This window comes from Macaca thibetana, chromosome 3, assembly GCF_024542745.1.
Source record: "Macaca thibetana thibetana isolate TM-01 chromosome 3, ASM2454274v1, whole genome shotgun sequence".
Classification (NCBI taxonomy): domain Eukaryota; kingdom Metazoa; phylum Chordata; class Mammalia; order Primates; family Cercopithecidae; genus Macaca; species Macaca thibetana.
The window spans coordinates 499,135-512,573 of NC_065580.1; the positions used below are offsets into that span (position 1 = coordinate 499,135).

Genomic DNA, 13,439 nt, shown 5'->3' on the forward strand with positions numbered 1-13,439 from the left:
CAGGGTCTGGTTCCGTCACCCAGGCTGGAGTGCAGTGGCACAACCTCGGCTCAAGTCATCCTCCCACCTCAGCCTCCCCAGTAGCTGGGATAACACCTGGCTAATATTTGTATTTTGTAGAGACAGAGTTCCACCACGTTGCCCAAACTGCTGAGCTCAAGCCGCCCGCCCAGCCACACTTCTGATGAGGAGGGCGGGGTGGAGGCCTAGCTGTGTGCCTTCCCGCTCAGGGTCCCTTCCAGAGCTTCTACCTGGCTGTGGCGACCACTTGCTCTCACCGCACACCCTGGGAGACGCAGCTGCCATAGCACAAGGATGCCCAAGCACTCCTAGGGAGGCCCAGGCAGAGGCCAGCACCAGCCCACACCTCAGAAGGGCCCCTAAGCCCAACCCAACCTTCAGGGAGCGTGAGGACTGCACCCTAACGTCCCCCCATGCCACTCCCAAACCCCGACCCACAGGAACCGGAGGACAGGAAAGGCTGACTGTGCTCTAAGGCGAGGCTGGGACTCCCCTTCTGCACCCTCGCCCCCAGCTGTGGCGCCTCCTGTCACACTGCACCACCGCCTCCTGGCAACCCTCGAGATGGTGATTCCGACAAGATCCACGCTGGTCTCCCCGAGGGGAGCATGAGCTTTGCCAGTGCAGCCACAGCTCCTTCTTCTGTGCTGCTCCCGCTCCACAGCTGCACTGAGGCCTGAGCAGAACCTCAGTGCAGAACACACAGGTGCTTATCACCGCGCCACAGTCACACACTCCAACAACACAGGGTACAACCCTACAACCCCAGTAAAACCTACCCACTTATCACCATGCCACAGTAACACTCCAACAACACAGGCTACAACCCTACAACCCCAGTAAAACCTACCCACTTATCACCATGCCACAGTAACACTCCAACAACACAGGCTACAACCCTACAACCCCAGTAAAACCTACCCACTTATCACCATGCCACAGTAACACTCCAACAACACAGGCTACAACCCTACGACCCCGGTAAAACCTACCCATTTGTCACCACGTCACAGTAACACTCCAACAACACAGGCTACAGCCCTACAACCCCAGTACAACAGAGCTTCATGCCAAACCTAACCGCATATCACCATGTCACAGTAATACTCCAACAACACAGGGTACAACCCTGAAACCCCAGTAAAACCTAATCACTTATCACCATGCCACAGTAACACTCCAACAACACAGGGTACAACCCTACAATCCCAGTACACCAGAGCTTGATGATAAACCTAACTTCAGCTAAGCAAAATCAATCAAGGATGATTTTCTGCAGAGAATATACCATAATTATCCAATTTTTCCCTTTGAGAAACACTTCCTTAAAGGTATAAATAAAGGAAGCATTTGGGAGTTTGTTTCAAAAAAAAAAAAAACAGATTTAGTCCAAATGAAAAATGGAAACTTTTCAGGGACAAGCCACTAAAAATCTTCCTGGACATGTGAAAATTAGGGCAAACAAAAAAAACTGTAATACCTCATAAATATATTAAATAATTTTTTTTTTGACACACTCTGTAACCCAGGTTGGAGTGCAGTGGCACGATCTCAGCTCACTGCAACCTCCACTTCCTAGGTTCAAGCAATTCTCATGCCTCAGCCTCCCGAGTAGCTGGGATTACAGGCACCCGCCACCACGCACGGCTAAGTTTCATAATTTTAGTAGAGACGGGGTTTCTCTATGTTGGTCAGGCTGGTTTCGAACTCCCGACCTCAGGTGATCCGCCCACCTCAGCCTCCCAAAGTGCTGGGACTGCAGGTGTGAGCCACCGTGCCTGGCCAACTTTTTATTTAAAGTTAACTTCTACAGAAAGGTTTAATATAGGACCTGCTATAAACAAAAGGGCTGAATGGAACCCAGGACACGAGTGACCAGAGAGGGGATGCCCAGGATACTCGGGGACAGTCCAACAAGGAGACCCAGGAGACGTGGGCGCCACAGAGAGGGGACACCTAGAACCTTAGGGGACAGTTCAACCACGAGACACGGGTGCCACACACAGGGGATGCTGAGGACATTCAGGGGACACGGGGAAGGCACAAGGCCACCAGCTCAGAATGTGAAAAGTAAGTATGTCACAAAACACATCCAGTGGGGTTTCTTAATGGTTGTTAACATTACTGATGCTGATAAAGTTAAAAACCCTCAAGACAAGAGGTCTCTCACAGAGATCACAGGATTTTTCTTTGGTCTCTCTAGTTTTCAGGAAGAAAAAAAACAGCCATTTTCTTAAATGCACAGAATGCTGACTACTTTGGAGCACTTAAAACTCAGCTAATATGGACTGTTTACCCTCAAGTTTTCTATCCATGCTGTCTCCCTCTATAGAGTTTCAAATTGTTCAACAACGATTTACGGCTTCCCTGCCCCGGTGCTGTCGGTCCCCACTTGCCCCAAGTAAACCACATGCTTCTGTCAAGGCCTTTTACAGACCAACTTGACCAGCCCTCAGACTCTGCCCTACGGAGCAGCCCAGCAATCCATGCTTAAAATCAACTCTTCAAGTATGGAACCGATGGGCAAAGTTCCCCAGTACTCCCATCAGAACAAATCCCAACCTGGGGACAGGGGCGAGACATCAGGAGAGCTAGGCAGCAAAACCATCAGCATGATTCAGCCCACATAGTGGATGAGAACTGGAGCCTGCGGTCTTCAGCATCTGCAAGCACATGTCCTGGGCCGGCATCCTTGGTGCACATGGTGAGCAAACAGGAGATGAGGGGCTGCCTAGCACCAACTCCCCAGGGCCTCTGTCCCTCGATTTACGCTTGATTCACATCAACTAAATCATCTAGAACCTTTTCATAACAAAACTCTTTGGAGAACTGTACAATAAGAACCCTGAACAATGTTTAAATCCCTTTGAATTGCCTCCCAAACAAAACAGATCAAACTAATTTAACTCCCCTTCCCCTCAATGCAGGGCTTTAAGGGAATTCTTTTCCCCACTCTCATCTCATCCTGAAATCCAAGGAAAAGTAAACCTGGGCTGAAATCACCTCCAAGGTGCACCCTCAGAGGCGGTGGAGCCAAAACGTCACTTGCAGGGAGGACACTCATGGCCCAGATGGAAAGCAAACCCCACCGCTGTGCCATCTTGTCCGACCCACACTCCAAGTGGGTGGGCGGGCTTCCCGCTCTGTAAGCAAACAGCAGAAACCCTGGACCTGACGCTCACTGCTCCTGCCACATAATCTCCGACAGCTGGGCGGACTCCAGTGAGAAGGTGCCACTGGCATCTGCAGCCACCTGTGGACAGTGGGCTTCTCCCCTTGCTTTCCAACCCAGCCTCGTCTTTTAGAAAACACTCATCAGAGGTTAAAGTTAAATATTGATTTGAATTAATTAATTACACATTAAGAAATGTTTCAAGGAAGTTATTTTGGGCCAGGTTTCATGGTGGCTCACACCTGTAATCCTAGCACTTTACTAGGCTGAGGCAGGAAGATTACTTGAGCCCAGGAGTTCAAGACCAGCCAGGGCAACACAGCAAGACCCCATCTCTATTAAAAAAAGAAAATTCAGCCAAGCACGGTGGTTCAACCGTAGTCCCAGCTACTCAGGAGGCTAAGATGGGAGGATCACTGGAGCCCATGAGGTCAAGGCTGCAGTGAGCTGTGATAACACCACTGCACTCCAGCCCAGGTGACACAGCAAGACTCCATCTCTATTAAAAAATAAACACATGAAAGCGTCACCAGATGCTACTATTTCTAACATGTTTCTAAATCCATTCTTCCTTCCAGTGCCACCGCCATAAATCCATTCTGGACCTTCAAGTTGACCACTAGCTCTGTAAAGCAGCAAAGGCACCATCCAGCCTGAGTCCCCACACGACAAGACACAGCCGCCCAACCCTGTGACATTCACCTACATGGACCCAGTGTTATAGCACTGACGTCCACATCGTCATCCTGTTCCCTGCATGACACTGAGAAAGAAAAGAAACTAATCTGAGGAATGTGAGCTCCTTTAAACGTTTCGATCCAGAGTCACTGAAATGTGACAGTGGTCATGTCTCACTCCCCGCCACACCCGGAGCTAAGGACGTCCCGCTCCCCCCCCAAACACCCGGAGCTAAGGACGTCCCGCTCCCCCCGCTACACCTTGAGCTAAGGACGTCTTACTCCCCTTCAACACCCGGAGCTAAGGACGTCCCGCTCCGCTCCCCCCACACACCCGGAGCTAAGGACTTCCCGCTCCCCGCCCCACACATCCGGAGCTAAGGACGTCCCGCTCCCCCCCCCCACCCGGAGCAAAGGACGTCCCGCTCCCCGCCCCATACCCGGAGCTAAGGATGTCCCGCTCCGCTCCCCCCACACACCCGGAGCTAAGGACGTCCCGCTTCCCCCTACATACCTGGAGCTAAGGACGTCCCGCTCCCCCCCCATACCCGGAGCTAAGGATGTCCCGCTCCGCTCCCCCCCACACACCCGGAGTTAAGGACGTCCCGCTTCCCCCTAACATACCTGGAGCTAAGGACGTCCCGCTCCCCGCCCCATACCCGGAGCTAAGGATGACCCGCTCTCCACCCCCAACACTCGGAGCTAAGGACGTCCCGCTCCCCCCACACACCCGGAGTTAAGGACGTCCCGCTTCCCCCCCTGCCCCCCGCACACACCCGGAGCTAAGGACGTCCCGCTCCCCCCACACACCCGGAGTTAAGGACGTCCCGCTTCCCCCTCTGCCCCCCCCACACACCCGGGGCTAAGGACGTCCCGCTCCCCCCAACACACCCGGAGCTGAGGATGTCCCGCTCCCCCTACACACACCCGGAGCTGAGGATGTCCCGCTCCCCCCCCCACACACCCGGAGTTAAGGACGTCCCGCTCCCCCCCACACACCCGGAGTTAAGGACGTCCCGCTCCCCCCCCCCACACACACCCGGAGTTAAGGACATCCCGCTCCCCCCAACACACCCGGAGCTGAGGATGTCCCGCTCCCCCTACACACACCCGGAGTTAAGGACGTCCCGCTCCCCCCACACACACCCGGAGTTAAGGACGTCCCGCTCCCCCCCACACACCCGGAGTTAAGGACGTCCCGCTCCCCCCCCCCCACACACCCGGAGTTAAGGACGTCCCGCTCCCCCCCCCCACACACCCGGAGTTGAGGACGTCCCGCTCCCCCCACACACACCCGGAGTTAAGGACGTCCCGCTCCCCCCACACACACCCGGAGTTAAGGACGTCCCACTCCCCCCCCACACACCCGGAGTTAAGGACGTCCCGCTCCCCCCCACACACCCGGAGTTAAGGACGTCCCGCTCCCCCCACACACACCCGGAGTTAAGGACGTCCCGCTCCCCCTAACACACCCGGAGTTAAGGACATCCCGCTCCCACCACCCCAACCCGGAGCTAAGGACGTCCTGCTCCCACCCACACCCGGAGCTAAATAAGCCGCCTGCTTTATGACCTCTTGACTCAGCATCACCACCAACAGCCATATTATTATTATTCTTATTCTTATTAGAGAAAGGGTCTCATTCTGCCACCCAGGCTGGAGTGCAGTGGTGCTATCATAGCTCACTACAGCCTCGACCTCCTGTGCTCAAGCAATCCTCCCACCTCAGCCTCCTGAGCAGCTGGGGCCACAGAATAGCACCACAATGCCCAGGCTTTTTTTTTCTTCAGAGATAGGGTCTTGCTATGTTGCCCAAGCTGGCCTCGAACTCTTATCCTCATACAGTCCTCCCACTTCAGCCTCCCAAAGTACCAGGATTACAGACATAAGCTGCCACACCTGGTCAATAGCCATAAATTAACCTACCAATGTCATACACTGGACACCAGAATTCATAACCTACAGTTCAGTGATGTATAACCAATCAATAATCAATAATCAATGTCACTTCTGTAAAACAATGGGAATTCTTGACAAAGTGTTTTGTAATCCTCCCCTCTGCTGATTTGCCCTTTTCTCTTTAAACACTCGAGCCTCTCCTCTGTTCTCTGGAGCACCTGCCAGTGTTTCCCAGGCCATGGCCCTAATAGTCTCTATAATTAATTTGGCCTGAATTTTCTTTACGTTAACGACACCAACGTGAATTCTCAGAATTATAGACTGGAATGAGCAGGGCCACTAATGGCCACAGCAGTGTGCCTCACTAACCCTGTATGGCAACACACCAAACTAGGCACACGCAAAAAGACCCAGAGTGCAAGGCTGGCTCCCACCTTTAGGACTGAGACGTAATTTACCTTTTGCTGTCCTCGTTTTTTTCAAAATTCTTTACACTATAATTTTTAAGTTATCAAATTACTTAGGGCCAAATTATGAAATGCAGCCTATCCAGGTCTTCATTCTATTACCTGACGGTGTAACTGACGCTCCCTGGTAGGAAAAGTGCTCCCAAGAAAACGGACACTAAGAAAACTAGGATGATCAGTTTCCATCGCTGAATTCAAGGTTATTCCCTACAGTCACCGTAATTCACGCACCTAGGCCCTGGCTGGTGACCACACCGGCTGTTTCTAACACTCCGTACTCCGTGTGACAAATGTGGCTGCAGGGAGCACCCGTGTTTTCGGTATGCGTGTAGTTGCAGATTCAAGTCCCATCTGCGAGCTGCTACATCAAAGCGGCAGATGCCTAAAACGCGGATTGCGCTGAGTCTACTTTGTAGACAGAGCTGACCTCAGGCTGATTCCTTTCTAGACTTGGCTGAACAGATGAGAAGTGTGGGTGGGGTGCCAGACGTTGGAGTGGTGGAACAGATTTCATTCTGTACCTGCAGGCAGGACAGGAAACAGCTGAGCTCCATTCTGTTTGCGCTGAGGTGAGGGAGGGTTTCAGGGGAGAACCCGGACTAGGGGAGCTCAAGTGAAAAATTACAAAGGCTGGTCAGTGTAACTGAGATTAGGCTCGCTGTGTCTGCTAGCTGATATAATTACAGTAGTTAGGATTCTACGTTCCCAGAGAGACTGGAACAGAGGCCCTCCTGTCCTTTCTGCTCTTTTCAAAGACACTCCTGAATTGCAGATTTAGAGACATCTCAAAGGGACAGAGAAGGATTCATAATTTAAGCCCTTTTAAACTCTCTTTAAAAAGGATGTCAGGGGCTTATCCTCGGGTGTTGGCTAAAACAGTAAATTATTCTGACAGCCCTGAGCTCTTCCAGACAACCCTGAGCTGGGCTGTCCCAGAGTTGGCCTTAGGCTGCTAGGAGCCGTGGTAAACTTTCGTCAAGAATCAGCACAGGGCTTTGAATGGAGAGTTCACGCCAGAGTTTCTGCGGTTCTCAGGAGGAACCCCACAAGCGGATCAGTGAGGACCAGCCTGGAAATCCCACCTTACCTACTCTAAAACATTCAGCCTTTCTAAATGAAACGGCATTGCACTGTACTAAACAGGTCACATCACTAGCACATATCTCACATCAAAATTAAAAGGGCAGAAACTTATTTTAAACTAAGAATAACCTAAAACACAAACATACATGTTTACATTTTTCAAGCTATGATTAATAAATTTCATAACAATAAACTCACACATTACCTATCAATTGTTTGGTAGGTAACAAAAAAACTTAGAAATTTCTAAAATTTTCATTGACCATAAAAATTAATAGTCATATACATTGTAAGCAAGATAAAGAGTTTTTAAAGAGCTAATATTAAAGAAAATTGTCACCATGCAGGCAGGTATAAAGCCTGCAAAGACACCATTAAATTTTTTTCAATAGCTATGACATACTGAAACATGGTATGATCTCAGTACAAATAAAGAACATAAAACTATTTATATTCATGATATCAATTATGTGAGCAGCTAAGTACAATGAAACAAACTGAAGGAAAAGCTTGGTATATACTAAAAGCTATAATACCAGCTGGGCAACGTGGGTCACGCCTGTAATCCCAGCACTTTGGGAGACTGAGGCAGGCGAATCACCTGAGGTCAGGAGTTCCAGACAAGCCTGGCCAACATGGTGAAACCGTCTCTACTAAAAATACAAAAAAAAATTAGCCCAGCATAGTGGCACGTGCCTGTAGTAATCTCAGTTACTTTCGAGGCTGAGGCAAGAGAATTGCTTGAACCCAGGAGGCGGAGATTGGAGTGAGCTGAGATCACGCCCACTGCACTCCAGCCTGGGGGACAAGAGCGAGACTTTGTCTCAAAAAAAAAAAAAAAAACTCTAATACTAAAATAATCCAATACAATTGTATTCCAATAATGTCATGAAAACTTTATCCTTCCCCTTACCTTATGAAATAGACTATACTAATTAATTCTCTATCACAGCATAATAGATACATAATTAGATTATAATGACCCATGGGTTAACTTTCTAAAAAGTTAAAGACCGATTTGCAATTGAGAACCTGTTACAGGAATTGATTAGTTGCCATGAAATATCCAGCTCTGAGGTTCTGTTGCTTTTGCTACTTTAAAAATGTTTATTTACTGGCTGGGCACAGTGGCTCATGCCTATAATCCCAGCACTTTGAGAGGCTGAGGCAGGCGGATCAAGACCAGCCTGGCCAACATGATGAAATCCTGTCTCTGCTAAAAATACAAAAATTAGCTGGGCGTGATGGCACACATCTGTAATCCCAGCTACTCGGGAGGCTGAGACAGGAGAATCACTTGAACCTGGGAGGTGGAGGTTGCAGTGAGCTGAGATCATGCCATTGCACTCTAGTGTGGGCAACAGAGCAAGACTGTCTCAAAAAAAATGAAGTTTATTTATTAAATATGTATCAGAATAAAACCCCAAGTGATGGTCAAATGTCAAAAATAACAAATGGTAAAAGATCTATAACAAACTACATCCATATTCAGAACATCACAGATAAAGATCCTAAATCTTCTGGAGAGAAAGAAAATGTTACTCACAAAGATATCTCATCAGTCAAACACACTGCTAAAAGACAAAAAGTATACCATCTTCAAAGTTCTGGGAAATTATTTCGCTCTTAGAATTAATTCTATGCTGAGCCAAACTCTTAAACAATCTATCAGTACAATAAGGATGTTCTTAGGGCGTACAGTTTTCTTCCCACATATACTCTTGTCTAAAAAGGTATGCGATAGGCCAGGCATGGTGGCTCACACCTGCAGTCCCAGCACGTTGGGAGGCCGAGGCAAGAAAGCCGCTTGAGCCTGAGAGGTGGAGGCTGCAGTGAGCCGTGAGCACACCACTGCACTCCAGCCTGGGTGAAACAGCAAGACTCTGTCTCAAAAACAAAGAAAAGAAAAAGGTACGTGAGGATATACTCCATTGGAAAAAGCAGGGAGATTTCAAAAAAAAAGACACTTGATCCAAGAAACAGTAGGCCTAACCCAGAAGCACAATGAGAAAGAATTCCCGGATCATAGCTCTGTGCAGGTCTAGAAAACAATTTGTCCTGATGAGAACATAAAGTCAGTGAGCTCTCGGAAGAATTTCTTTTAAGAGGATTTCATTAAACAGATAATATCACATTAATAAGCTAGAAGACATCCTAGGGTTTAAAATTTTAAAACAGCATGTGTTCTTTTTTGCCAAAAAGAAAAAAAAAAAGGCAAATAGGGACATTTAAGAAGGACATGGTCCAAATATGAAGCAAAAACCATTGTGGTACATTAACTGAATGTAAGAAAAGACCCCTTTGACCCTGACACCAGACAGGGCCAGGAAATTAGTGGGTTTAGGGAGAAATGGAGAGTGTACGGCAGTAGCTTCCTAATCTTAACTAGCGGAAAGTTAAAAAATATTATCTAAGGTTGGCCGGGCGTGGTGGCTCACGCCTGTAATCCCAGCACTTTGGGAGGCCAAGGCAGGCGGATCACCTGAGGTCGGGAGTTCGAGACCAGCCTGACCAACATGGAGAAAGCCCATCTCTACTAAAAACACAAAAATTAGCCGGGCGTGGTGGCGCATGCCTGTAATCTCAGCTACTCGGGAGGCTGAGGCAGGAAAATCGCTGGAACCTGGGAGTTGGAGGTTGCAGTGAGCAGAGATCACGCCACTGTACTCCAGCCTGGGCGACAGAGGGGAATTATCTTTAAAAAAAAAAAAAAAAAACCGAAGTCAGGAGATCGAGACCATCCTGGCCATCATGGTGAACCCTCATCTCTACTAAAAATACAAAAAATTAGCTGGGCGTGCTGGCGCAAGCCTGTAATCCCAGCTACTCAGGAGGCTGAGGCAGAAGAATCGCTTGAACCCTGGAGGCGGAGGTTGCAGTGAGCCAAGTTCGCGCCACTGCACTCCAGCCTGGTGACAGAGTGAGACTCCGTCTCAACAACAACAACAACAACAACAACAACAAAACACCCTAAGGTTGATATAACAGAAAATACAAATTAAGGAATATTATTCAACACATAAAGGTAAGTGATAGGGGAAAAAATAATAGGAGTGAAGGTAGAAGAAAATGTATGCAAACTAAATTACTCATCTTTTGATGGGGAATCAATAGACAACAGAATAGTACAGTAATATCTAACATTTATTGAGTGTTAATGAAAGCAGGCACTGGTTTGGTCGATGCACTTTTACACATAATATCTCACTTAATCTTCTTAAACACCCTATAATGCTGCCATTATTATTGTGCCCATTGAATGAACTAGGAAACAAGACCTGTTAAGTAATTTTGCCAAGGTCATACAAGTAAAAACAAAAGCCGGAATTCCAACTCAGGCACCCAGGCTGCACTCTCTCAACCTCTTAAACTGTGACAAGTCATATTTAAACTTAAATCAGCTAAAATTGAATAAAATTTTAAACGTGGCTCCTCCGCCATCCCGGCCCCGCAGCAGGGGCCGAGGCCGCCCCCAGGCCGGGCGCGAGGAGACCGGCCACGGCGGCGACCGCAGGCCTGAGGCTGCACACACCGCCTCTCCCGACTGCCGGGAGCCCGACGGCCAGCCGCGCCTCCATTTCCGTTCCTGCCTCGGAGGCACCGCGGCTCCTCCGGGAAGCCCCGGCCCGGTCGAGAGAACCGCTGCGCAGAGGGAGGGCGGCGGCGGCGCTGCTAGCGACGCCCGGAGGAGTCCGCGAAGCTCCACCACCCCTCGCCCAGACCCAGCGCCGCACCGACCTTCCCGGGTTCCATTGCTTCTCGCAGGCCCGGGCAGCCGCGGTGTCCTCGGCCCCGGCCAGGCACGGCCCACCCCAAGGAGGCCACCTGTAGCCCCGCACACTTCAGCAGGCGCGTCCCAGCGCCTAGCAACCGGCAGGCAGGAGCAGCAGAGGGCCGAGCGGCCCTGCCCAGCGTGCCCTACCCAGCGTGCCCTGCGGTCTCTCACAGTGCGCCTGTGCATTCCCTGCATTTTTAACACCTGGCAGGCAGGAGCAGAGGAAGGCCGAGTGGTCGCTGCTCGGCGTGTCCGCGGCCCCTCCCAATGCGCCTGCGCTTCCCCGGCTCCTAGCAACCGCCAGGCAGGAGCAGCAGAAGACCGAGCGGTCGTTGGTCTCCCCAAGGGGCAGGTGCAGTACCCTGACTTGTGGTGCCGAGGCTCTCGTCTTGCCCCAACCCGCCCCGGATTCCCGCGGGACCAGACCGACAGTCGGGGAAGATAGAAAGGGAGAGCAGATCTTGGGAAGAGCTTTACATTTGAATAAGGCTTTACACTTAACCGATTATATTCCCATATGTCGTCTTTTGATAAAAACAAGCAGTAAGGTAGGCAGGACTCAACTTTGAGAGACTATTTTTATACAACACGTAAGGGAAAATCAAAAACTCTCAAGACCCCCGAACTCCTTCAGCCAAAGGGAAAGTTAGGCCTGAAAGCTTGAAACCGCCTTTCCAAAATTATGACTAAGACAGTGAAAGAAATGTAACTTAACCTACAGCACCTTGCTTCTAACCTTCAAGGTGTCCTTGTTCCTTCCCGGCAGTAGGCTGAACTAACTTTGGGAGAAACTTAGTTTATAGTTTATAAACACAGATGGTAACAGTCCTTTCCCAAAGCAGGCCTTCTTCTTGTCTGGGAACTTGATTGCCTTTGTAGGACTGATGTTAGCCACAAGATTAGAAATTATGGTTTAGAAGTCATGCAGCTGGAGGCTACAATATTCTGACCCTCCCTAAACTGCTCCTAAGATCAGTGTTTGAGATATTTTGCAGACCCTGAACTTCATGGATCAGCTGGCACCACCCAGATCAATAAACTGGCTCATCTGACCTTGTGGCCCCTCACCCAGGAACTGATGAGGGCAAGAAGACAGCTTTGACTCCCTCTGATTTCATCTCTGACCAATCAGCACTCCTGGCTCACTGGTTTACCCCAGCCCAAGTTACCCGTGAAAACTCTGATCCCTGAATGCTTCAATGCTTGAGGAGACTGATTTGAGTAATAATAAAACTCTAGTCTCCTGCACAACCAGCTCTGCATGATTTACTCTTTCTCTATTGCAATTCCCCTATCTTGATCAGCTCTGTCTAGGCAGCGGGCAAGGTGAACCCCTTGGGTGGTTACAAGCCGAGTCACCCAACACCCTCTTCCAAATGCATGGCTGTTGCTTTGCAAGCTGCAAGGCTCCTGCCAGCCAGGCCCCCGTGAAGGCAGGGCCGGGCACCTCGGCTGCCACAAGTCTCCCAGGCGTAAATGTTTTGCTGGCCTGGAAACCTTTCAAGATGTGTGTCCTCCCTTAAACAAAGACATGCCAATTATAACTTTAGATCTGCAGTTTAAGTCTGAAACCACCTCTGCAAGAATTAGAACTGAGAAAATTATGACAGTGAAAGAGATCTGACCTAACTGACTCCATCTTGCTTCTAACCTCCAAGCTGTCCTTGTCCATTCCTGGTTGTAAGATAGTTTAACTTTGAAAGAAAGGTAACAGCCCTTTCCCAAAACGAACGCCCTTCTTTTTTTTTGTTTGTTTGTTTTTTATTGTTATACTTTAAGTTCTGGGTACATGTGCAGAACATGAAGGTTTGTTACATAGGTATACATGTGCCATGGTGGTTTGCTGCACCCATCAACCCATCATCTACATTAGGTATTTCTCCTAATGCTCTCCCTCCCCATCCCCCCACCCCCCGACAGGCCCTATGTGTGATGTACCCCTCCCTGTATCCACGTGTTCTCATTATTCAACTCCCACTTATGAGTGAGAACATGCGGTGTTTGGTTTTCTGTTCTTGTGATAGTTTGCTGAGAATGATGCAAACCCCCTTCTTGCTGGGGACTAGATGGCTTTTGGAGGACTAACAAATTAGCCATGAGATTAGAAATTATGGTTTAGGAGTCCTGCAGCTAAAGGCCACAAGATTCTAAACCTCCCCAATTACTCCTACAGATAACATCACTATTGTAAAACCTAAGATTGGTGCCTGAGACATTTTCAGTCCCTGTACTCAATGGGTCAGCTGGTGTAACCCAGATGGATAAACTGGCTCATCTGGTCTTGTGGCCCCCACTCAGGAACTGACTCAGCACAAGAAGACAGCTTCGACTGCCCGATTTCATCT

At 49.4% G+C, this 13,439-nt stretch overlaps 1 protein-coding gene across 1 annotated transcript in view; it reads right to left on the reverse strand.

Annotated features, from left to right (window-relative positions):
- Positions 1–13,439, reverse strand: part of DYNC2I1 (dynein 2 intermediate chain 1) — an 850,736-nt gene that overhangs the window by 90,436 nt on the left and 746,861 nt on the right. The window contains 1 exon segment of the mRNA XM_050785712.1: positions 11,058–11,204. Coding sequence (XP_050641669.1) covers positions 11,058–11,072 — 15 coding nt within the window. The 5' untranslated portion in view covers positions 11,073–11,204.